This window comes from Dermacentor variabilis, chromosome 1 (assembly GCF_050947875.1).
Source record: "Dermacentor variabilis isolate Ectoservices chromosome 1, ASM5094787v1, whole genome shotgun sequence".
Taxonomy (NCBI): domain Eukaryota; kingdom Metazoa; phylum Arthropoda; class Arachnida; order Ixodida; family Ixodidae; genus Dermacentor; species Dermacentor variabilis.
The window spans coordinates 141702269-141728767 of NC_134568.1; the positions used below are offsets into that span (position 1 = coordinate 141702269).

Here is a 26499-nt window from a genome sequence, read left to right on the forward strand (position 1 = left end):
AAGTAGGGTTCTAATGTAGCGAAAAACTCTCTCTGATCTTTAGACCGGGTTGGAGCATAAACATTAACAATTCGAATGCCACAATCAAGGTCCACCGACAAGACGCGGCCCTCGGAATCCCTGGCATGGCGAATAACAAGGCAGTCGAAATTCGGCATCAAAACGATGGCCGTACCTCGACTGCCCGTCGCGCCATAACTCCAGAAAGACCGAGTGCGAAAAATCCGGTCGAAGTGGCTGATCTGGCCTAGCCTATGAATAAAAGTTTCCTGAAGCACAAGAATATCTACCTTTTTGGATTTAGCCAAATTAATAACCTCTAACTGCTTAGAAGCACGCGACAAACCACGACAGTTAAAGGTAGCTATGGTGAGAGAAGAAGCCATTTTAAGGGAGAAAGAGATTAGCTAAGAGCTAGTAGAAACAAAGGAAGACAAAAAGAGCTAGGAAAATAAATAAAGAGCAGGCTAGTATTAGGTAATACTAGCCGCTAGTGACAAATAAGCAAAGACTACTTATGAGAGGGTCTCCAAAGATGGGGACCCCTCATCAGTAGACTCATAGGTTCTGTCTGAGAGCAACGAGCATTCGCAATGTCCCCATCCGCAATTGGGACAAGGAGGAGAACCCTCCGCGTCCGATGGGACCTCAGTATCAGAATCGGACGTTTCAACAGCACTGCGCTTAAATTCTGGAGGGCCAGTCTCCGAGCCCTGGGAGCCACCTTCGTCCGAGCTCGACTCATGCCCCGCGGCCGCCGCCCTGGCAGCGGAGCCAGCGCGGTGTGCGCGCCGGCTCTTACGCTTATGGTTCGACCGACGAGCAGTGTCAGTCGCGCCAGTCAGCGGTTCGGACGCGCCAGAGATAGCGACCGGCGTAGCGAGAGGCGTACCCGCCACGGAGGCGACAGCGACCGCCGCTTCAGCCTCCTCGCTCGCTGCCCCCTCGCACGTTGCCGTGACGGAAGGGGGAACGACCTCGGTAGCGTCCACGGAATCGCTGCCGCGCTCGGCGGCATCGACCACGCTCAAGGAGCCCTGGCTCTCTCCTTCCTCTAAGGCAGCAACCGTATCAGCTACCGGCGAAGTAACTGCTTCCACGACGGCAGGTTTCTGCTGTTCTGGCCTCGCGGTCACTGACGAGTAGGTGCGGACACTACACGCCGAAACCGCATGGTCGCCGCCGCAACGTACGCACGCCGCGTCGCAGGACGCGTGGCCAAACTGCCCGCAGCGCGCGCACTGAGGCGCGTCGCACGCGGCGGCGTGGTGTCCTGCCATGTTACACCTACGGCACAATCTAACTACACCCTCGTACTCACACTGAACGACACGCTCACCTACACGAAGAAGGTTAGGAACGGGCCGCGCCATCTCTATCCGAATGCGCCGGTTTCCGGTGCCAACGGCAGGGAAACCGGGCACGCATTCTTCGGAGATCCCGTGAACCTTTCCGAAGACCTCTAGCTCGGAGACGAGAGCCTGGTCCGGAAGATCCGCGGGGTAGCCAAACACCCTAACCAACTTCACACGCACACCTCTATACTCAAAACGAACTTCCACATCCCGAACCTTCAAAGCGGGATCAGCTGAGAAGCGATCAACCGCGGCCTTATTCTTAAACGTTATCTCAAACCGTCCTGCACCAAAGTCCTGCACTGCCTTAAGGTCGTTCAAGGAAAAGCGCTTTACGAGCGCCTTGCAAACATCTACATTGGACGCGCCTTTCGGAACTCGCCCGAAAAACGTAAGCGGCCGAAGCCGCGAAGGGGCCACCATCGCGGTAAAAACCACGTGGCGCCCACGCCTAGCCGAAGTTTAAGCTAACACTACACAAGGTAGGAAGCTAGAAACTCTCAGCTAAACACTGGAAAAAAAAACCAAGGACAAAAAGCGCCACCGGAACACCTCACCGAATCGAAGACAGCGGGTTGGAGTCTAGAAGAATCCGCACCGTAATCCTATCCAACCATCCGAGAGGGGCCCCACGTGGAGGGGATCCGTAGCACCGAAGCTCGAACGCACAAATCACGCCACCACAGCACCTATCCACGGCACCTCGTGAAGATGCGCCGTCTGCTGCTGTCTACTCTCCCCTGGTGAAGATGCGCCGTGTCTGCTGCGGTCTACTTGCTCACTCTCTAAATTACCCCAAACTTCCTTAAGTAAGTTTCCCCAGCATCCAAGAGACACTTTTCTCCACCAATGGGCTACTTCGTTACTCCGACCAATCAGGCAAGCCGACATCATCCAATAAGCGGCAGAGTTCAAGGGGTCAAGAAATGGTCGCGTCAACACTCCTTACACAAAAGCGCTCTGACCATACCTAATTGGCCTTTGACAGCCGAGCGTGAGAAGACGACGCGACATGTGCAGGTGTGACGTCAGGTGCGGCGGGGGCGGCGGCCGCGCGGCAGCACTGTCCGCGGCGTCGTCGAGGTCATTTGTATACAAAGGTTTGCCCCGCGTCAAGGACCCCACAAAATTCCCCGAAAGACAGCAAAGAAGGCCGCGTTACATTGTCTTCGCGACAATACGTAGCTGGGCGCCACTCGACCAATCCCATTCCCCGCGAATGAGTGACCAGTTCTTGCCTTCGTGACGTATGCCAAATAGTGAGCCCGTCGCCTTCGGCCAACGACCGGGAAGAGTGCGACCCGCGCGGGTCGTTGCGCTCTTGTTGCCTTGCCGCAAGAAGCAAGCATGCGGACGGGATGAGCGTCGCACCAGGAACCGACGCTTTAGTCAACAGCCTTTTCTGGGATACCGCGACAATTTCATGCAGGAGCGTTGTCGCGACGCTGGGAAAGTAGCCACCTTCGGTTGTATGCCATACTCCTCCATCCATGTATGCTTCCACACAGAGACTAAATTTCTATGCAGTGCTTAAATTTTAACGGCGCACAGCTCACGGAAGGCTTTTAAAAGGTAGCTTGCACAGCCACATACGGGATGGGCACACCTGATTGCGTTTTCTGGACTATGAAAACCGCCAAAGAAAGACGATGCACTCCGCAAGTATGCGACGCCGCCCAGTTACCTTCACACAGCCGTTATAGCTGCTCCTCAGCACAACTGAACGGTGAAGCGAGCCTATACCGTGGCAGCAAATGCGTGCGGACTGTACGGCGGAAAAGTCGGCGGCTGCCAGGCTCATGTAGAGCAAGCCGTCAGCCATGGGCAGGAAGGGCGTCGAAAAACAGCAGCGCACAATGAAGTTGACCGGACTTGCTGAGCCGCTATACTCGATAAAAGGCCGGGCACAAACATGCACACACGGCGGCCGACGGCAGCAGTCGGTGCACCTGTGCAAGGCACGCAGCAAGCGACTGAGTATCGGCAGCTAGCGATGGGCACAACTGCGTTGTGTCCAGCCGGAAATCACCTGGCAGGATATCAAATCGCCTGGCAGGTAACGCAACTGGCGGACTGACGCACCTTCGATTCTGTATAGGTGAAATTAAATGACGTATAGTGCCACGCAGGATTTCGAGGTATAGGACTGCGAAGCTCAGTGACGTACTTTTTTTCGTATAGTGTTCCCGTTTAGGTTATAAACTCCTCCTCCTTTTTCTTAAGATGAATAAAAATAGTCACGGTTGTGAAAATTCAATCCGTTTTGCTCTTCGCTTTCGCAGAGGGCAGACAAACGATGCAACGGAGTAAACACGTCGGTGCATTGAGTGCTTTTGTTTTTCTTTCATTTTTCATCGACATTCTTCCGCCGTATATGCGACTTTATGTAAGATGAGCAATTAACAAGCACAACGAAATGCGTCGGTTATTTGCCCAGACGACACTAGAAGTTCAAGGACAAAAGTCGCGAAGATATACGAATGAGTCGGTTGGCGTACGTATAAACGCTTCATCTTATTAATGGCCGGCTGCAGAACAGTATAGCACAAAATTTTTCAGAGGTAGAACTGCAGTGACAGTTGAGCGTAAAGGCCGCCCCACATTCAGCGTTTTCCCGGCGTTTTCTGGCGTTTTGTCACCCGGCGCCGCTCGGCGTCGACGCTGAGGCTGGCGCCAAGCCAAAACGTCGTGCTCAAGGGACACCAGATCTCGCCGCCGCCGTCGGAAGCGGCTCGACAGCGCCGACCAATCAGCGCGTGGCAGGGCGTGGCCGCGCTGCTGGCAACTCTTGCAAGAAACTTCCGCTGATTCGCAGTTCGCGCCGCCATTGCTGTTTGTTTGGTTGCTTCAATCATGCTACCGGCGAACATCGATAACGAGCTTCTTATAGCCATTGTAGAAGCAAGGCCGATATTGTGGCAGACCAAACACAAGGAACACAAGAATCGTGTTAAAAAAAACGTTTTGTGGATTGAAGTCGCCGCCATCGTCCTGCCGGGTGTACCAAATGAGAAGCAGGAGCTTCTTTTTTAGCAGCAAAAGCTGCTGCCTTCTTTCCATGATGTGGCGTATGGCGTCTAGCAATAAAAAGCACCTACTTCCCCCTCTATCATAGAATAAAGAACCCTCGATGCTCAGCTTCGCACGCCGACGCGCCGACCGCTCGTGATGTTCACGCCGATATTGCTGCCAGTTTTCTGAAGCTTAGCCTTGTGTAATTTTTCTACACAGCCCTGAATATTTTATTTAGCGTAAAACTATGCAAAAGGCATAAGTATTGCATTGAATAATACTTATGACAGCTCTTTTCATTGATATTACACAATTAGCTTAGGAGGTATCTGGTAAAATAAATCTGGTCACATTGTGCGACGCTGCGCTGGCGCTGGTCCGCGTGCCGCTCGTGTGGCTGGACGCCCTCTCTGGCGCCGTTCATGCGACCACGCCTGGAGACGCAACGCCAAAAAACGCCGGTAGAAACGCTGAATGTGGGGCGGCCTTAACAGTCGTGCCATATAAACGGCACGCTGATGCGATCAAGTTATGCGTTTTGCCACCATGTTTGGGTATATGTGACACTTGATTAATCATCACTGCGACTTGACGCTCGGCTGGATCACGCCGCAATTTTCGTTTCTTATTTTTCAGCACCAGAATAACTATAATTATTTCCGCAGCCTGTATATCTAATTCTGCATCAAAACTATTATTACACGTAGTACATATCTGTCAGGCTGAAACGTAGAGAACACCGGTGTGTTCAACAGACAAGAAAAGGTTGTGCTTAAAGGACAACTGCAACGAAAACTTCGGTTTGGCTAAATTGGTTATAACTGACGCATATGCTATCGAAGCAATCTTGGACATAAAATATATGTAACGAGGAGATGATATATCGAAAGGTATGCGTGCCAGTAGCACTGATGCCTCAGCAGGACCGTTGAACGGAAGGGTCTGGAGCCAGGAGCTCTGCAAAAGCGCAATATCGTAGCAGCAGCCTCCCGTGAGACGATTTGCTACGAATATCTTGGCTTTACGACTTGCAAAGTATCAACATTGTGTAAAAAGTTCAAACGGCTTTACTGTCAAAAAACGGTTCTTTCAAGAATTGGCACATGTAGTGCCCATGGAATTTGCTGTCGGTAGGCTAAAGGAAAGTGCTTTTCTTTTTTTTTCTTTCGTTGTTTGCTCCCCGACACTCCAACAAGACGTGGAGGACGATCAGCGTATCGCCACATTTGCCACAGGTTCATCACCGGTCAGCAGGTAAGAGGGTGTGACATACATGTGTGGCCTACTCTAATTTGACAGAACATGACCTCAATTTGTCGTAGTTTCCTAACGCGGCTTAATTAAATGAAGCTTATTTGACGTTCCAGTGTTCCGGGATTTGTTGCCAATAGTTCCTATTTTTTTTTTTTTGCACAAAAATGACTTCTGTTGCGTTTCGCCTGCGACACGCGGTTTTGCCGGCGCGACTGCGGCGGGGCGGCAGACATTTTGGCCCGTTCGGCGTCGCCGCAACGCTCCCCGCCAGGCGTTTCCAGGCGTTTCCAGGCGCGACTGCGGCGGGGCGGCAGACATTTTGGCCCGTTCGGCGTCGCCGCAACGCTCCCCGCCAGGCGTTTCCAGGCGTTTCCAGGCGCGACTGCGGCGGGGCGGCAGACATTTTGGCCCGTTCGGCGTCGCCGCAACGCTCCCCGCCAGGCGTTTCCAGGCATGTTCCGATGCCACGTGTCTTCATGTGCGTGTGTGTGTGTATGTGCCATTGTGCCCGAACGGCGGCGATGCGACAGCAGGGGGCCACCCTCTCCTCCCAGTCTTTGTGCCCGACCGGCGGCGCTACGACAGTGTGCGTCACCATTAGCCCATTGTACAATCACGTGCTCGTCTATTGAGGGGTTCCTTCTTGCCCTCAACTGCGAGAGTATAAAAACAGCTGCCCCCGGACGCCAAAAAGGAGGGCTCCGATTTCTTCTGTTGAGTAAAGTGCTCTCCCGTCTCTCTACTTCGGTCAACCTGACCGCCAACTCTTTGCGATGTTAAAATAAACAAGTTGTATTGTTGTTACCAGTCGACTCATGCTTTGCCGGGACCTTCGGATGCTTCCAGTTGTACCCCAGGCCGCCAGGCCAACGCTACCCTTGGGGCTTGCGACCCAGGTACAACCACGGGCGTCAGCGCCGAGTTCCCAACAAATCGTACCAGCGGGTACGACCACAACAACTCGTACCAGCGGTGCGATCCCAACAACCGATGCCATCGGTGGGATTCCAAACATCTGGTTGGCAGCGGTGAGATCGCCTCCGACTCCAAATAACTGTCTGCCAGCGGTGAGATCGCGACAACGGAGGCCAGCAGCGAAGAGATGCAGTTGACTGTATGCTGAGCAGCTCATCGACGATCCGGGAGCAGTGCAACGAGCCCTGTGTGATGACTGGTTGCCTGCAGCGGAACGACTGCGCGGAACTCTTGGCTGCGAGGTTTGGTGAGTGCGGGACTTTCTTCTTCTGAGCTTTGCCAGGCTTTTGTTAGTGTCAGAAACAGAGCTGGTAATTGTGGTTGTCGTTGCTGCCGGGTTAGTTTGCGGCAAGACAATAGTAAGCAGTAGAGAAAGCAGCATTCAGAGCAGCCATGGATTTGAAGTCGTTGCGCAAACCGAAATTGTTGGAGCTTGCAAGAGAGTTGGGTCTGGATGTCTCAGACAAACTAAGAAAACCTGAACTGCTAAAGGCTATTCTTGAGTTAGAGGCTGAGGATGACGAGCTGTCGGAATGCCTTGAGACCATTGAGGAGAGGGAGACTGCAAAAAGACAGGAGCGCGAACTTAAAGAGCAAAAAGAAAAAGAAGAGCGTGAACGTAAAGAACAGAAAGAAAAAGAAGAGCGTGAACGTAAAGAACAGAAAGAGCGAGAGCAACAAGAGCGTGACCGTCAACACGCTTTGGAAATGAAGCGTCTTGAGGTAGAGATGGAACGCGCTCGTAATGGAAGTCAGGCACACGGTGCAGGAGAACGCGTATTGTTCAAAATGACTGACCTGATGCGGCCGTTTAAGCTTGGAGAGGACATTGGTTTGTTCCTGGTTAACTTTGAGCGAACGTGCGAGAAGCAGGGGTTCTCTCGGGAAACGTGGCCACAGCGCTTGCTCACTTTGTTACCCGGCGAGGCGGCCGACGTAGTCGCTCGCTTGGATAGAGAGGAGGCAGAGGATTTCGACAAAGTAAAATCGAGTCTGCTAAAAAAGTACCGGCTGTCTGCGGAGGCGTTCCGTCGGAAGTTTCGGGAAAATGAGAAAGGCAGAAGTGAGTCATATACAGAGTTTGCGTATAGGCTTATGTCAAACATGCAGGAGTGGCTCAAAGAAGAGAAAGCGTTTGGTGACCACGATAAAGTTCTGCAGTGCTTCGGGCTAGAACAGTTTTATAGTCGGTTACCGGAGAACGTGCGATACTGGGTCTTGGATAGGCCAGACGTTTGTACGGTGGCTAAAGCCGCTGAGCTAGCCGAGGAGTTTGTGACACGTCGGGCTCGCGGAGCTAAGGACGGTCAAAAGGGTGAATTTGCCTCGAAGTTTGAGAGGCCGAAGTTCACGCCCATGAGATTAAAGGGGGACACGCGTAGGGAGGATGCGAGTGAAAGCAGTCCGACCAAACGTAAAGAGACGGCGGCAGCCAAACGCAGGAAGCGGTTCGAGATGAGGCGAGCGCGCGTTTGTTATACGTGCCAGAAGCCGGGTCACTTTTCGGCGCAGTGTCCGGAAACAACACCAAAAGTTGTGTTTTTTTCAATAGGCAGCACTGACGAGAACATGAAGCTTCTCGAGCCTTACATGCGAGACCTCCTCGTGAACGGGAAAGAGTGCCGAGTGCTTCGCGATTCCGCAGCTACAATGGATGTAGTTCACCCGTCTTATGTAGAACCCCATATGTTCACGGGCGAGTGCGCATGGATCAAGCAAGCCGTGGAAGCTCATAGCGTGTGTCTGCCAGTAGCAAAGGTGCTTATTGAAGGACCTTTCGGAGCGCTTGAGACGGAGGCGGCAGTGTCATCTATGCTGCCACCCCAGTACCCGTACCTATTTTCAAACAGGTCCGATCACCTCCTGCGCGAGAAGGGGCTTTTGTTTGGTGAAGCTAGTGTTCAGGCCTTAACCAGATCGAAGGTTCGGGAGCTCGCTGCAAAGGCGGTAGTTGCGGGGCCGACGTTATCAAACAACGAAAAAGGGTCAGAGGCGCAGCAAGCTGATATTCAGAGCACGCCCGAACTGAATAAACTTGAGTCTGTAACGTTAAAGGCACCAGATACCGGAGAGGAAAATCCCGATGCGGGAAAGTTAGAAGAGCTATCTACTGATTTGCTCATCGCGCCTACGTCAGACGGACTTAATAGGTTGCTAAAAGTCAGCCGGTCGGCTTTGATAGCCGAGCAAAAAAAGGATGGCAGCCTGGAAAACGTGCGCTGCAATGTCAAAGAAGGTATCGCCAGGAAAACTGCGCGTTTTGTGGAAAGAGGTGGAGTCCTGTACCGGAAGTATCTAGACCGCCGAGGAGTGGAGTTCGATCAACTGATCGTTCCTCAATGCTATCGTCAGGATCTGTTGCGCTTGTCGCATGGGGGTTCGTGGTCCGGACACCTTGGAGTTAAGAAAACTAAGGACCGTCTCTTGCAAGAGTACTATTGGCCAGGGTGTTTTCGGGACGCAGACCACTTCGTGAGGTCATGTGACACCTGTCAGCGGGTGGGCAAACCAGGGGACAAATCGAGGGCGCCGTTGAAATTGGTACCTATAATTACGGAGCCTTTTAGACGGCTCGTTATTGATACAGTGGGACCTCTGCCGGTAACAGCCACGGGGTACAGACACATTTTGACTGTGATCTGCCCAGCGACAAAGTTCCCTGAAGCAGTGCCGCTTAAAGAACTCAGCTCAGTTGAGATAGTTAATGCACTACTGTCCATATTTGCGCGAGTTGGTTTTCCTGCGGAAATCCGATCAGATCAGGGCACAGTGTTTACTAGCGCTTTGACGACAACTTTTCTCGAAAGGTGTGGGGTAAAGCTGCTACACAGCTCAGTGTACCACCCACAGTCGAATTCCGTTGAGAAGCTCCACTCCGTCAAGAAGCGCGTGTTGAGAGCCTTGTGTTTTGAACATCAAACTGACTGGGAGCTGTGTCTGCCTGGGGTGATGTTTGCGTTAAGAACCGCGCCGCATGCAGCTACGGGGTTTTCGCCACTGAACTGGTGTACGGTCGCTCGCTTCGGTCTCCGCTTCGCATGCTTCGAGAATCGTGGGAAGGTAGGGGCGACGACCCAGTCGTGGTGGAGTACGTACTTAAGCTCCTCGAACGCTTAAGAAGGGCACAGGAGTTGTCAGGTGAAGCAATGGCAAAGGCCCAGCAGAGGGCCAAGGTTTATTATGATCGGACAGCCAGGGCCCGTCGTTTTGAGGTGGGCGATGAGGTCATGATATTGCGCATATCGCTAAACAACAAACTAGACGTGCAGTGGGAGGGCCCAGCACGAATTGTTCAGAAACTGTCGGACGTTAACTACGTGGTAAGTCTGCCAGGAAAGCGGAAAGCACAGCAAGTTTACCACTGTAATCTGCTCAAACCCTATAAACAACGGGAAGCAGTGGTGTGCATGATGGTAAACGTTCCTGAAGAGCTTCCGGTCGAGCTTCCGGGACTAGGCTCAGTGACGAACAGGGAAGACACCGGTCAAGTCATTAGTGACCTTATCAGTAAAGCACCGCTGTCGCCCGAGCAGAAAACCGAACTACACCGGCTATTACAAGAGTTTCAAGGTCTGTTCTCTGAGAGGCCTGGTAGGACTTCTGTACTTACTCATGATATAGAACTTACCTCCCCAGAGCCAGTACGATCCAAGGCGTATCGGGTGTCACCCCGCCAGAGCGATATTATGGGGGCTGAGGTAAAGAAAATGCTACAGCTCGGTGTTATTGAGGCAGGTGAGAGTGATTATACCTCCCCTTTGATTTTAGTTGAGGTACCGGGCAAGGAACCTCGTCCTTGCGTCGACTACCGCAGGCTTAATTCCATCACTAAGGATCAAATTTATCCGATCCCTAACATCGAGGAGCGCCTTGAGAAAGTTAGTAGCGCTCAGTTTATTTCCACCCTAGATCTTGTCAGGGGTTATTGGCAGGTTCCACTTACAGAAGAGGCTAGTAGGTATGCGGCGTTCATTTCACCAATGGGAACATTCCGTCCTAAAGTGTTGAGTTTTGGTTTGAAGAACGCGCCATACTGTTTTTCAAGCCTCATGGATAAAGTGTTGCGGGGACAGCAAGAATTCGCTTTACCGTATCTAGACGACGTAGCGATATTCTTCGCATCCTGGTCTGAGCATATGGCACACTTGCGGGCAGTGCTAACCCGCCTGCGCGAAGCGGGCTTGACAGTAAAGGCTCCTAAGTGCCAGTTAGCACAGGCCGAGGTTGTCTACCTCGGTCACGTGATTGGTCAGGGTCGTCGCCGCCCCTCTGAAATAAAAGTGGCCGCTGTGCGAGACTTTCCGCAACCGCGCACAAAGACCGATATTCGGTCGTTCTTAGGTGTCGCCGGCTACTATCAGAGGTACATCCCCAGGTACTCTGATATCGCGGCTCCCCTGACGGATGCTCTAAGAAAGTCAGAGCCTCAAACAGTCGTCTGGGACGAGACAAAGGAAAGAGCTTTTAGCGCCCTAAAGAGTGCCCTAACAAACCAGCCTGTGCTACGATCGCCAGACTATACAAAAGGGTTCATTGTTCAGTGCGATGCTAGTGAGCGAGGCATGGGCGTTGTACTGTGCCAACGGGAAAAGGGAGAAGTAGAACACCCCGTCCTGTATGCTAGTCGTAAGCTGACCAGTCGTGAGCAGGCGTATAGCGCCACCGAGAAAGAGTGTGCATGTCTCGTGTGGGCCGTTCAGAAATTGTCATGCTATCTAGCCGGCTCGAGGTTTATCATTGAGACGGATCACTGCCCTCTCCAATGGCTGCAGACCATCTCTCCCAAAAATGGCCGCCTCCTGCGCTGGAGCCTCGCTTTACAACAATATTCCTTTGAGGTGCGTTACAAAAAGGGGAGTCTCAACGGTAACGCCGATGGCTTAAGTCGAAGCCCCTAACGTAGGAATCAGCCTCAAAATTGTTGGTTACTGATGTTTTTCTTCCTGAGGCAGGATTTTTTTTAACATATTGCTTTTGTTTAGTGTTTCAAAGTGATGATATGCTTTCTAGTGCAATTTTCCAATTTGTGGACGCGTTCTGAGTGATGCTAGACTACTGTAAGGAACTAGGCAGTGGTATAAAAAGGGGAAAGAGCCTGGCAGGGCTTAGTGAGGGTTGTGCCGTGCTTGCTGACTGAGCGGTTGAGTTTCAGCGTAGTTCTAACGCTTGCCGGGAACGAGAACAAAAATGTGAACTCTCCCGAAGTCACTTTGCAGTGTCCCGTGCGAACCTGAACGAGAGAACGAGGCCTTCTCTGTGCGCTGCGCTCAAGAAACGTCGAGGGACGCCCGACTTCGGTTATGAGCATCATCGAGCGACATCCCTCCGGACAGCGGATGCAGTCCCCTGTCCATCGGGATCTCCTTCCCCCGGCGGGGCGGTCTGTTGCGTTTCGCCTGCGACACGCGGTTTTGCCGGCGCGACTGCGGCGGGGCGGCAGACATTTTGGCCCGTTCGGCGTCGCCGCAACGCTCCCCGCCAGGCGTTTCCAGGCGTTTCCAGGCGCGACTGCGGCGGGGCGGCAGACATTTTGGCCCGTTCGGCGTCGCCGCAACGCTCCCCGCCAGGCGTTTCCAGGCGTTTCCAGGCGCGACTGCGGCGGGGCGGCAGACATTTTGGCCCGTTCGGCGTCGCCGCAACGCTCCCCGCCAGGCGTTTCCAGGCATGTTCCGATGCCACGTGTCTTCATGTGCGTGTGTGTGTGTATGTGCCATTGTGCCCGAACGGCGGCGATGCGACAGCAGGGGGCCACCCTCTCCTCCCAGTCTTTGTGCCCGACCGGCGGCGCTACGACAGTGTGCGTCACCATTAGCCCATTGTACAATCACGTGCTCGTCTATTGAGGGGTTCCTTCTTGCCCTCAACTGCGAGAGTATAAAAACAGCTGCCCCCGGACGCCAAAAAGGAGGGCTCCGATTTCTTCTGTTGAGTAAAGTGCTCTCCCGTCTCTCTACTTCGGTCAACCTGACCGCCAACTCTTTGCGATGTTAAAATAAACAAGTTGTTTTGTTGTTACCAGTCGACTCATGCTTTGCCGGGACCTTCGGATGCTTCCAGTTGTACCCCAGGCCGCCAGGCCAACGCTACCCTTGGGGCTTGCGACCCAGGTACAACCACGGGCGTCAGCGCCGAGTTCCCAACAAATCGTACCAGCGGGTACGACCACAACAACTCGTACCAGCGGTGCGATCCCAACAACCGATGCCATCGGTGGGATTCCAAACACTTCATATCCATGGCAGGAACAGCTATCGAAGTATTGATATCTTTCGTTGCTATGGATGTTGCAATTTCATCTGCGAGTACGTTACCTTCGATGCGTCTATGCCCCGGCACCCAACATATTACAGCATGTTGGTCAGATGTATAACAAGCACATAGCAGCTAATAAACATAACTGATTAGAGGTATTCGTGTTTCTGCAGGTATATTAAAACTTTTAAATAGTAAAGATCTTTTATTAAGAAAACATCGTTTTCTGCATTGAAGCACAAAGGTAACAGGAACGCCAAAGCATTTCTCCGCAAAATTCAGGAATTCATATCTTGAAAGTGGCGTCATCCTGAGAATTCGTTCCAAGTGTATCCGCCATTGCGAACTCCACTGCTAGAATTTGTAAATTGCAATATGGGTCATAAGGTAATTAGTAATAAACTAAATAAGTGAATTTTTGTTAATTGTTCGGTTATGCATTTCAATTTTTTGTGCATGTCCGCCTCTTCGAGTAGACCAGCTCATGAACTATAATCGTGCTATCTGCCAAAATTTTCGAAAGTGTTCGCTGAAATACCCAGTATATATATGTGTGTGTGTGTGTGTGCGTGTGTGTGTGTGTGTGTGTGTGTGTGTGTGTGTGTGTGTGTGTGTGTGTGCGTGTGTGCGTGTGTGCGTGTGCGTGTGTGTGTGTGTGTGTGTGTGTGTGTGTGTGTGTTCACGCATTTCCCTCGCTTTTACCGCTAAATCGACACCGAATCTTTTTTTTTTATAACTTTCAGTATCAAACACATGCATGTTTGCGAGCTTCTTGTGACGCATCCACTCGTACTTCAGAAGCCCATTTTTTGCACACACGCTGCTTGCTCTCATCGGCTCTTTCCGTGGCCCAGCATTTGGTTGATGTTGAACTTTTAAAGATGCGGCCCATGACCATGTGGCTACTTCAACGAATGTCGCACAAAAAGCAAAAATAATAATAATCGCTCCTCCGTGCGCGGCGCGTCTGAAATTTAGGCATTCCTCACTATGGCATCCGAGATCTTGGAGGGAGGCCATGCTGCTCGATCTCGGAGGCCATCTCAACAGTAATACAATCCAGGAGTTAACCTCAGTAGCTCCCAACCACAGTTTCTGCGACAGATGTTTCGAGGCACTCTACCTTGTTGTCCCACAGCGGGTGATCTCCGACGGAGCTGTAGGACTTCCAAAGCTTTGGACGAACGATCGCATCGTTTCGTGTCTTTAGCTGGGTGTAGTGCTGCATGAGAGAGAAAAAACAGACGCAAGCCACAAAACGTGAATGACAGTTTCATATTTTCCTTTTTTCTTTATTCTTTCTGCCCCACTTAATAGGCAGATTTAGAGATAGCGCCCCCAACCACTATCGCATATCCAATGTTCCACGCCCTAATTGCGTTCTTTTTGTACTCCTTTGCGCTCCTTTGAGTGGACGGCCGTTTGGGTCGCCTAACTTTGGATGTGCAAAACTTAAAACTTCCTAATGACATGAAGCTCCTTCTAGCAACGTCAACACTAGAGAAGCCACACTCGCATAGTGCAAAAGCTCGGACAAATGCAGACAAGAAGCGCTGCTATGCGCTCAGCAAAAGGATCTCCTGACAAGCAATACGAATCAGGCATCACCCCCCCCCCCTCTCTCTCTTTTCAGAGTGGCTTGTCAACAGTTAGACTAACCGGTGGCCAGGCTGAAGGCATTCTCGACGTACACGCTCCCAGAAAGCGGCGTCGTCGTGTCTGTTTTACGCCGTGCTTTTAACGCGAGTAGTTGCTACTGCAAGTTACAATCGCATGGGGCGCTATAAATAACAGGGACGATAAAGAGGACAGGCATCAAGCTGTGGTAGTAAAGTGCGCCGCTGCAATATCGAAACAGCCACTCTTACCGTATACAGTACGAGGAAGTTCGGTAAGGCAGGAAAGACGCAGAAACGAGAGATGAGAGGCGACGCCCTCCTATAAACTAATCGTACCCCTTCGTCGTGACGTCACAGATTTTCGCAGCGTTTCCTCCGCTCTGTTTAATCGTTTATCAGCAACGAAGGACTAGATTACATTCTAAAGTAACGAATGACTCAAACTAGGAAGTGTCGGCAAACTTTTCAGTGCCAGAACGTCTCATGCATTTACGAGGAAATACTTTGAAATACCTAACGTTCCATTGACGTACTGGAGCTGAGGTATCGGTGCGGAGAAAAGGAAAGGAAAAAGTTGATGATCAATCTTCTTTCACCCAATGCGAGTGATACATATATATATAGTTCCGAAAGGATATTTTACCAGTATAAACTGATTTACGGTGTTGTTCCTTGTGTCCAGTTAAGCCCCGTTTACATACAGTGTGGGTATGTAATCCGACGCTGCGCGCGACACCGTGCCTAAATTAGATTCGTTGCGTTGGTAATACACCTACGTGCATGCCTTGCCGCTTGATTCAGCCGTTAAAAATATCTCCGGATACAAGATGTATCTAAAAGGCTGTAGTTTCGCAGGTCACGATCGAAGAAAGAACGCCTATTCCTGATGGCTCATTTAGACAACACCGAAAGAAGCTTACGAGTGATGCGGTACAATTATCGATGCAGCCTATGGCGCAGTAAATACGCGAAGATTAAACAGCTCGCTTCGATATCAAACAAAACAACAGGCGCAGATGATGACGAGCTTTGTAGTACGGTGCAGCGTCGTCAGAGCTACAACCCGGCTTCCAGTTATCCGTTAACCATCCCCACGACTCTCTCTTCCTCATGGCTACCTGTCACAAAAGTCGGGATATGTCGTCAAGTTTTCCCCCAAAATATCACTTTTTTTTTTTCATTCGCGACAAGCGTACACACGCCTTCAAAGCAGCCTTTCTCAAAGAATGGATGTGCAGGCCTATATACTATCTACGTGCACCCAAATTTTTGTTTGTGTTCCTGTAAATGGCAGCCAAAGCGAACCGTACCACAACCGACCCGCGTCGAGTTGTGTGCGTGACCGTTTTAGTGTCCTGTCCACGACAAAACTGTTCGCCAAGTGCACGTGACCGCCAGCAGATTCTGAACCGCAGTGGCGACGCTGCCGAACTATACGTGAAGATGTGCGCGTCCGTGGCTGCTGTTTTTCGTGCGAGCAAATGAATCGTTCTCCAGTGAAGGTGACCGCCAGAGTGTGAACCAGGGTGGGAACCAGCGTGCACGCGTGCGTTTCGTGCGTGCGCGTCGGGACAGCTAGAAGTGAAAGCCGACGCCTCGAGAAGTTTCTGTTTTTTGTCATTATTATTTCACCATACAGAATTTTTAAATATCACCTGTGGCAAGACAAGTGTTACTTTGGTCATGGAGCTGGATTATACTCGAAGCGGCGGACGTTATTACTCGCACGAGAAACGGAAATGCAAAATCCACTCATTCACAAACATTCTCTAATTAACTGTTTAATTCATTCATTCATTTAGTGTAGCCGGTGCGCGTTTGCGCGGCATATCCACTCGGAACGACTCCCAAGTATCGCACGGTGTTCGACATGTACAGTCAACCTCAAAATTTTACGGGACGCAGGATCTGCCAAGAAGCCGAATTCTCGCGAAGCGTGGTCACACAGCCTCGAGTTATACGTTCCAGCATGTAGTAGCCTTCGCCGCCTACACAGTGATTCATTGAATTAGAAGTGTCATGACTTAACAGTGCAGTGATTCCCATTTCAAGGGGAAACCGCATCACGTAAAATTCTGCTGTTGACTGTACGCCGTGAAACTTGGGGTAAAAATGCACTATTGTTCCATATTATTTTTAACAAACCGCCGTTTTATGCACCGAATCACAAAAATAAATGAGACGCCCATGTACTTCGTCGCATACTATGGGAATGAATATCTAGAAACTAATGTCATCCTGAAAATTCGTTCCAAGTGATACGTCTTGCGAACTCACTAGCTGCAATTCGTAAATTGTAATATGAGCCGTAAGGTAATTAAATGAAAAGTTAATTTGTGAACTTTTGATCATTTCTTTTATTATGCATTTCGATTCTCGTGCAAGTAATGTCTGCTTCTTAGAGTAAACCAGCTCAATGACTAGATTAATGTTTTCTGCCACAGGCAATTTCTAAAAGTTCTGCATAGTCTAAATAATAATAAAAAACAACACCAGGTATAATTCACAGCTACTGTTACGACTCGTTTCTGAAACGTTCTGCATGGTTACACCCGTTCCTTGCGATTACCGCATCCATACACTCTTCAATGTCTAAAAAAAAAACACGGTTATCATTTAGGAATACCAGTTTGCTTTGTTTCAATACCACATTAAATTATTTTTATTTGCCTGTTTGGACGAGCCCTATGTCTCGTTCACAACGGCGACTGCCGAAAGCCAGACACCGGACGTCAACCCTTTATGACACTGCTCAGGAGAAGCTTTAACCCTGGGTAGAAACACTACCACTCCGACTCTTTGAGTCAAGCACGCAAAGCACTCATAGCGTGACAAACCATAAAAACAGCATCTTATTTAATTACAAAATAAGTTTTAAGAAGTACCAAAACACGTTACAGTTTGTTACCCCCCCCCCCCTCCCCTCATTACCTCACAGTAGACCTTCTGCCGGCTCAGAGCCAGTCATTACCCGTTAGTTTCACCTAAATTCTCGCTGCTAGTAAATAGCAGCGAGAAAAGTTCGCCGGTAGTTCATTGTGTTCATTGCTGCGTCTCCTTCTTCCCTATTAGAGGCACCACACAGAAAAACAATATCCAAAAGAAGAAGAAAAAATGATCGAGTTTCATGCACACACGGGCCCAGAACTGCACACATCGCCTAGTATAAGAGGAACACTGCGTCCATGCTAACACCGTGCTTACAAACATCGAAGCCCTTGGCCACTATGGCGACACTCACGTAAGAAGACGAGGGAGCAAAGCATGGCCTGGACAAGATAGAAGAAGAGGACGATTTCGAGACGTCTCACTCGTTCTCTTCCTCCTCCTCATGACATGCCTTGTGAAGGGCATCAGACAACGCGGCTCCGGAGAGCAGGCCTACTACGAAATAAAGTTTTATCCGTCTCTCCGCAGTCATACATCTCCGGACCCTCTATTTTGGCTTAAGGCACTTCTCTATTTACACAGCAGAAGATAAGCTGGAATTTTTAGTATAACCACGGTATACTTTCTGTATAATAAAGGGATTTCAATATTTTGACGTTCGTTATTTGAAAATACCCTTCTCTTTGTGTACGTGTGTTCGCCTTCACGTATAGTACGTGGTCAAAAGTTTAGGGATATGGCGCCAAAGCAAACGCGGTCTTTCTTTCTTTTTTTTTCTTCTGGCGTCCTTTCATGCAGCGCTTGGAATTGATGTGAGCAATATACGTCCAGCGACGCAGTGCACCCCTAAATTTCGGTCTATACGCGACCAATCGCGGCAGCCGCATAACGGTTTCTCCGGCCGACCGAGGCGATGCACGCGAAGCGGCTCACTTTTCGCGCCACGCCTGAATGCTGGCATCGCGGCATCCGGGAATCCAACAGTGCGGCCTCACAGCTGGAAACGGAGACAAATCAGTCATCAGGTTAGTGTGACAAGGCGGCCACGCACACGCACAAAAGAAGAAAATGTTGCGCTAGAGCGCAACGCGAACGCGCCCGGCATCACCAAAGGAGGGCGGGAGGGCGCGACGAGCCTGCCAGACAACGTCGTGCGTATAAGGACGTACGCGATCGGACGGTGTGAGCGCGGAAACCGGTCGACGCAAAAATCCGATCGCCAACAACGCAGCCTTTCCCCACCCAAACCGACATCCCAAACAGCCTTTCGCCTTCTTTTTTTTTCAATAGAATAGAATAGACGGCAGCTATAGCGAGAGAGCTGCTCGTTCCAGCTGGCTGCTCGTAAACCCGGAGACCGCGGAATGAGTTTTCCTCGCCACCGCGGAGACGACTCTTTTTTCGGCGGCCGCTAGAAAGTTCTACGGCGCCGCCGCTGGGCGGCTTTCCTCGGCGGGACCGCGGGCGCCGGCTCAGTGCAACAAGAAGAAAGTGCACTGCGCGTGCCGCCCCGCTCAGCGAAGACGGCCCGCGCGAGCAACTCTTGTCTCTCGGCCGCCGTTTGCGCCGAAGGGTCTTAACGGGACCGCTGTTTCTCGGCCTTCCTTCCTCCTCGGCCTCCCGCCGCGTGCGGGACAGTCCTGCGGCGACAGCGCTCCCATATGACGCGCCGCCACACGAGTCCGTCGGCTCTCGTTCGAACGACGACGCGCAGTTGCACCGTGCGACCCGGCTTGTTCTCTTGCCCGTGCCGTATACTGGTAACCGCAACCCCCCCCCCCCTACCCCTCAACCCACCCCATTTTTAGCCCCGCGCAATTTCTGACGTTCCAGGGTAACGCACGCGGGAGATCCCGAATAGCCACCCAGGTTGACAAAGTTTTCTCAAACTGTGAATTGAGGGGCCGCACCACGTGTAACTTCCGGCATACGGACAACGGAGCAAATCCGGCGCAGACACAGTTACGCCGCCAACCGCGCGCCTCGAGCGACAGAGGTATCCATCGGTTCTTCAAAAACGCCCACTTCAGGGGCGACCTGAAGACTGCTTATGTAGTCGACACTCTGAACAAGCTTCTTATATATAGCGGGGCTATGTGCCGGGGCATCCAACGTTTCTTGAAGACAGCGGCCCAAGCGCTTGAACACAGGTACTGGCTGTAACGGAAACACTATCAAGGCCTGGTAGGCAGGCCTGGCATGCTACTCTAAATAAGGGAAAAGATAATGTGGAGCGCACAGCGGTAAATGGCACAGGCAAGCACAGCCGGTTAAAGCAAATTGACCCTGGTGTTCTGAGGAAGGCCAGAAGTACATTTGCTGCGTGCAGCCGGTGTTTCTCCACGAAGCCAAGCACGTTCGAAGCATGTGTCGCGATAGTGACGTATATCGCAGCCTTCAAAGACTACGAGCTAAGGTCTGACCACACAGAACTTGCTGCAAGTCGCCCAGAACGTCACACGTATACACTGGCGAGTATAGGACTGCTAACTTGTACTCTGCAAGTACTGTCTGTAACTGCGCGTTCAATCGTGCCACGTCTGTATAAGTACTCGTCAGCTTCGCGAAAACACTCCTATTCCGCAATGCAAACTCAATGCATTACAGGAAAACGCGTCAGCAAGGGGCTATACAAACTAAATACTGGCAACAGTTATAAGCACAGGCGTACACCTACACAGTATGGCAAACATCTATTGAGCGTCCACCGTCATTTACTGATGACCATTCTATTTGACGAATTCAGGTTTGAAGAGAGAGAGAGAGGCTCTTTAAAGAAAACGGAAGAGTTTCGCCTGGGCGTACACCTATCGTGCTACTCGAAGTGAATGCAATGCCAAATGAAATTATACACGCAGGACATGCACACATAAAACACGCTAACACAACACATAGTATTATATACAGTATCTCGTGGAGACGAGTGTCGCACACAAAAATTAAAAGCCCCTTCGTAGCGCGGGACAGGCCGCACTATAGTTCATGGTCCCAGTACGCTGTAGCTCAATGTGTGAACCCTGAGGTACATCCATTTAGTGCGGCCATTAGGGCGGTCCTTTGGAAAGATAAGAGGCTGCAATACTAGATTAAGCTATGTCCTCTATAGTAAATTGCGCGCAGGGCACAGTCGCGATCCTACCCGCTTGATTTTAAGCGAGAAGTATTTTGTATAGTCAACGTTTGCGAATACGGTGAACGATGCTAAAGTCGCACATTTAGTCGTAAGTTGCGAAAAGGTGTATAGTGATATACTTCGCGTCGGTTAAGATGGCGCGCTGTGTGCGCCACGCAACAGAAAACGCTGTAGCCGAAACGTCACTCCCACAGAATAAGGTATCGGTATTCGCTCTGGGAAGTTGCTGGGTGCTGAAGTAGCAGCGCGGCCAGCTTGTGAATTGCCCACTATATATATGACCCACTTAGAGGGAAGCCACCGCAGTGCAGCGCTGTGCAGCAACTGCAAACAGTTCGGTGTCACTGACGAGCTGGTCATTGGCGCGCGGTGACTGCAGAGCAAATGGGGCTGCGCGCGTGAGTCTGTAAGGATGGCCCAGAAGCTGGCTGACTACTTAAATGATATAGAGGAAAGCTTTACGCAGCGCAGCCAGCCCCGTGGCAGTGCTACAAGTCCTAAGGATTAGCTTAGCGAATATAGTAAAATCAGATTTTGGGGTTTTACGCGCGAAACCAACGATCTGATTATGAGGCACGCCGTAGTGGGGGGAGGACTCAGGAATAATTCTGACCACATGAGGATCTTTAACGTGCACCTAATGCGCAGCACACTGGCGCGTTAAGAGCCCCGCATCGCAGAAAATCCGGCGTCGGCGGAGTTGTCCTGTGAGCGAAAACGCCTTGCTATATGACATGCGGTATATGCGAGTGATATTGCCGCACCATTCTGTCACTAAAGTTGCTCATACCTTGTCTTGCATTCTCGACAAAGTTATTCCTCGGAATTTTGAGAATGACAGCCCAGAAACAAATGTAATGAAACAAAACACCGACAGCGCATGCCTTTTATGTTAAATTTTCTCAGACTTATATGTTAATAGTGCGAAACAATAACAGAAACCTGAAAATGATGTTTTGTTTTTGTTTTTTGCCGCGACTTTGCACTGCCTCCGGAATCAGCCGGGGCAAGCGGCCGCGTTTCTACCAGAAAGCTCGCCTTCGTGCATAGTTTTCTTCGCCAGCGCTCCCCGGTAAACATTACAGTTACATAAGCTGCAGTTGCCAGGAAGCATGAGAAGCAGTCAGGGATCTTTGAATGCTATCGCGTTCCACTCTTAAAGGCGAAGCTTAAGCGTCCTCTTAGTTTTTTACATTTCGCCCCAATCGAAATGCGACCGCGCGGCCAGGATTTGATCTCTCGACCTCGTGTTTAGCGCAACGCCCACTAAGCCATCACAGCGGGTAGCCAATACAGTAGTGCCTCTTGTTAGAACTCGAACAGCTATGTAGCAGATGAAGCTGATGTCGAAGACTCGACGGTGTATAAATATGTCATCGTCGTTCGTAGCAACGCAAGATGCATAGAACTGCAAAATACTTCAGCGCTGGCCCGGGGTTCTTTATTTGATCTTGATACCTGGAACAGTCCGATAGTGATAATGATTATTCGGGCAGAGAGCTTCGAAAGGGGTATTGTAAAGGCACAGGAGGGCCTTGGTATCGAGGCAAGCGGGATCACTCGAGAAAAATATGTGCTATCAAGAGCACGTTATGAGACTCTGGTGACATATCGCATACGAGCGTCAACTGACTCCTGCATGCGAAAGGCGCCTGTATCCTGTATGCTAACTATTGTTGAAGCGTTCCTCGGGAGGCGAGGACATATCTTCTGTGTTCTCGCTTACATTGCTTCCAAGGTCTGCACGTTTATTCGGCAGAGGCCATGTAGGAATTAGGATATGCTGTATCGAAGAGGACCTTCGCGGAGCCTATATCTACGAAGGTGGTTCCAAACAAAAAACCGGACTGGCTTCATGGAGCTCCTCGTAAGTGTATTGCTGTGTTCTCCCGCTAGGTGGTTGTAGGTTGGCACTTCACAAGTTAGTAGCGAAGTCGACGCGATCGTATAATGTATTACGGTTTTGTGACGACGGATGTTCCTCCAACTGCTGTCACGCTACCCTTGCGAAATCGTGACGTCTGCTCGTAGCGGACAGCGAATATCCTTGGTATTTTGATTTGTCCTGAAAAACAACGACCACATAAGTATTTACGATGTATCCAACGACGTTTATGGAGGTGGCACTCAGCCGCAGCACAAGTTTTTGAGTGATTTGGGCGGTTCCAAGAGGAGAAAAAAGCGTCAGTATAGACCGTTCTCACTTCGGTCGACCTTCAACCAGTCGTATACCTAGGTAATTGTCGAAAAGATTTCAGAAGCTGCCCCTACGAGGTGAAGCACTTGTGAGGAGATTTTGAGTGTGTAATTAGGCCCGCCACGCGTTGCCACGACGCTTTTCCCCACCTGCTCACAGATGACCAAAAAGAAAGAACACTTGTACGATTTTGTGTCAGGATTTCAAAGATAGCATCGAAAGAACCCAAACCGTCTTTTGAAGATCATCACGGGAGACGAAAGCTGGTGCTATTTTCCTCGCCCTCAAAACGAACAAGTTTCGAGCCTATCGAAGACGCCTGCTTAACCAAGAGCCTGCTCAAGAAATTTTGACAAGTGCACTTGTGTGACGACGGATGGTCACCGGTTGCTTACTTCTGTTGTATATGTGGCGACCCTGTCAGTTGTTGATGATGAAAGTCACACCCAGAAATTTGTGACTGGGGACCAATTTCGAAAACAAATCACCAGAAGTGAATACACGATTCAATAATATGGCGCCGCTACGCTTCCACAGACTTACTCGGGGCTTTATATTCTCTTTGTAACTCCTAGCGGTCTTGACTGAAAGCTGCAGCAAGTATACCCAGACGCCCACCGATTCATCGTCACGAATATGCGCTGTACTCACGCGATGCCACGGATGCCATATTGCTTCCCTGTTCACCACATAGTTGCAGACAATGGTCACTAAAGAGGAATTGGCGCTGCAGTCACCGAACCATCTTGAAGAACAATGGATAGTACATTCACGTTATATACATTATGGAGCAGCTTCGTTGACAAAGCACACCGCCACTTCTCCACTTCTCTTGTTCTTTGTGGTTCAAGTGCGTAGCATGCTAGCCTGGAAAAGTCTCCTTATAGAGCAGTTAAGCGGTTTACGTTCCCAATTTATTTATTTATTTATTTATTTATTTTATTGCACCCTCAAGACCGAAGTATTACAGAGGGGAGTGGGTAAAAAGCATACACCAGTAAATAACAAAGCAGCAAGAAATGGCTAGTTACTACAGCAAAATTTATTAGTTAATTGTATCCGGGAGGGAGTGATGATGTCTGATAAGGCCGAACAAAATTTTGAGTTGTCCTTGATTGCGACAACTGCGCCGGGAAGGCAGTTCCCTTCCTGAAAGATTCTAGGAATAAATGATTCGTTACAGGTTCTGGTGCGGCATTGAATGATTCCAACCTTATGGCTATGATCAATGCAAGAGGAAAAACAGAGGCGCCGACGCGAAGGTAAAAAACACTTTCGCCGACAGTCCCCAGACCGAAATCGGTGTCGCGTCGGCCTAGTGTGAGTGAGCCTTTAGGAGCCTGTCGTTAAGCGGTAATGAGGAGAAAGCCCTCGTTTCGCAGCAGGGAGTGAGCATCACGTGACAGCAACGACACGCCGATTCGGGGCCAAGGAGTTGACGTCCACGTCGCCAGGAGAGGTTTTGCTGACCGACGGGGGAGACCACTCTATGGGAGTACCGAGTACCTTGGCGGCTAGTGCAGCACCCTATCATACAGCGCGCACAGTCGGCACAAAGTAGCCGCTGCCTTTGCTGGTGCTTAACGGTCTTGTTCGCTGCGCAGTGATTGTTTTATTGCGATAGCAATTATACGGACACTCCCAGCGCATTTCTGTCGTCGCCGTCGTCGCCGTGATGTTCCGTATAAAGTCCAAATACGATAACAGCGCCGCCGTGCGCCGTACGATATGCGAATGAAATCCGACGAACGCGGCTCAATCTTGCGCGCGCTAGGGAGGACGGCGGAGCGGAAGCACGCCGTCTTCTGTCGCGCGCGAGGCGCGGGGGCGGGGGCGGGGGGGGGGGGGGCGTACTCCTCCAGCGGCTGCTGCTTACGGCACGGCCGCGTGGGCGCCGTATCTTGCAAGCAGTCTAGGACGAGGGCAAAGTGCGCGATCGAGCGGGCCTCGTCTTCAAAGCGATCTGCGATGCGGGCAAAGTATGCGAAGTGCCGGTAGCTTGGTATCCGCTGTACTTTCGACGTTCGCGTTGCAACGAGACAGCACGAAGGTCAATTCGCTCGCTGCTGCTGCCGCGCTTACTCACTACAGCGTATTGACAGCGAATATCTGCGGACATCGAGCGAGATGTGTTCATGTTTACCTGTGAGCGCGTGACACCGTGCTCGTTCATTTAGTTCGTAAGCGAATGTTTCCAAGTTTACACGGCCGACAAAACTAATATGCTTACTTCGCATATATGCCTACTAATTTGCTATCGCAATCGATGCTTCGCCTTTCAGGCAGAACTGCTATTTTATTTTTTTCAGTGTCACGAACACCTGCAGACATGTCGAAGCTGAGCGATGAAGCAACTACGTTTTCCATCTCACCACAACATACCTACACCCGCTCGTACACTCGTTGTCTGTAGCAAAGACCGCTAAAACCATCTACCAACATCTACATCCCCCAATCTCCGCTCCATACATGCACATTCCGTGCGAGCGGAGGAGCATCGCGAAGAGACTCCGCTTATGAAGGTGAGCACAATTAATCTAAAGCTAGATTATTATTATTATTATTATTATTATTATTATTATTTAAGCATTCTAGCACTTTGGTAGGATAATGTGCACGTTAAATTATACAGCTTCGTTATGAACACGTGACAAACAGAGACAGCCCTTCAATAAAATGTCACAAGATCCAGAGACCAACCTCTAACCCAGGACGTCAGATCGAGGTCAGGCCGACGACTGCGTTGAGTCATGAGTTGAGTCGTGCTTTCAGTCATAATTGCGCGCAGTTTGTGAAATTGATTAAGCCCGTTCGATCAGGCTGAGTTGGGGAATGAGGGCGTGCGCGCATTCGCAGTGCAATTCATGACGTTCTCGCACGAACTGCGGTCCAAGACAGTAGCACATATTATAAGGGTCCTTAACGCCAAAAAACAAGAGGGCGTGCATGTACAAAATCGGGGAGCTGGTCAAAAGAAGGGAGGAAGGAAAATAAGAGATGAAAGACAAAGAGGTTAACCAGATGAAGTGCCCCGTTGGCTACTCTGCACAGGGGGAAGGGGTAAGGGCAGAAAAGATAAGAACACAAGCCAAGATTTAAAAAATAAAAGAAAAAGAAAAGGAACACACCAGTTTGCACATTCTATAGTTTTTCGATGAGTCCCGTTTCCTTTAAGAAGAGCCGGCTGGGACCAGGGTCCAAGAATTCGGCCTTCCGTAAGGGAACGGTTGTCAATCCTGTCGAGCGTGGTGCTGAGGACTTTGTGCATTGAAACGACGACAATCACACAGAAGGTGCGCTATCGTCTCTTTGCACTCGCAAACTTCATAATCTGGACTTGTGGCCATTCCGATGAGGTAGGAGTACGCACTGGTAAAAGCTACTCCAAGCATAGGCGACAGATGAGAGTTACCTCCCGTCGTGGTAAGCCATGTTGAAGGCGGAGCTTCAGATCAGGCTCCAGGGAACAAAGGCGCTGGTTTTTAATGTCTGCCGAATTCCATTGGGCCAACGTAAGCTCGCGAGCAAACGAACAAGAACGCAAGCAAAGCAAGCGGATGGGTGAAGGGGTGCAGCAGAAGGTTATCGGAAAACATTTCGATTGAACGCATATCAGGATGACTGTCCACAGTGATGCGATTAGCATTGAAGAAACGTAGAGACACAACGTATTGCCACCGCCGAACTGCGCCACGTATGAGGCGAGTATTGCAGCGGGACTCCACTCTCGCGCTTTCCTTTGGAAACGCTGCGCCATCTAGCGGCGCCACCGCGAAGTCCTTTGCGTGGCCTCAGAGATTTCACCGGTGGCGC

General features: G+C 50.6%; 1 protein-coding gene across 2 annotated transcripts in view; it reads right to left on the reverse strand.

The window, feature by feature from the left end:
- Positions 1-26499, reverse strand: part of LOC142585550 (uncharacterized) — a 399003-nt gene that overhangs the window by 253899 nt on the left and 118605 nt on the right. For both annotated transcript variants that reach the window (XM_075696399.1, XM_075696391.1), the window contains exon 2: positions 13972-14070. In XM_075696399.1, the coding sequence (XP_075552514.1) occupies positions 13972-14070 (99 nt within the window). The remainder of the gene's footprint in view (positions 1-13971; positions 14071-26499) is intronic.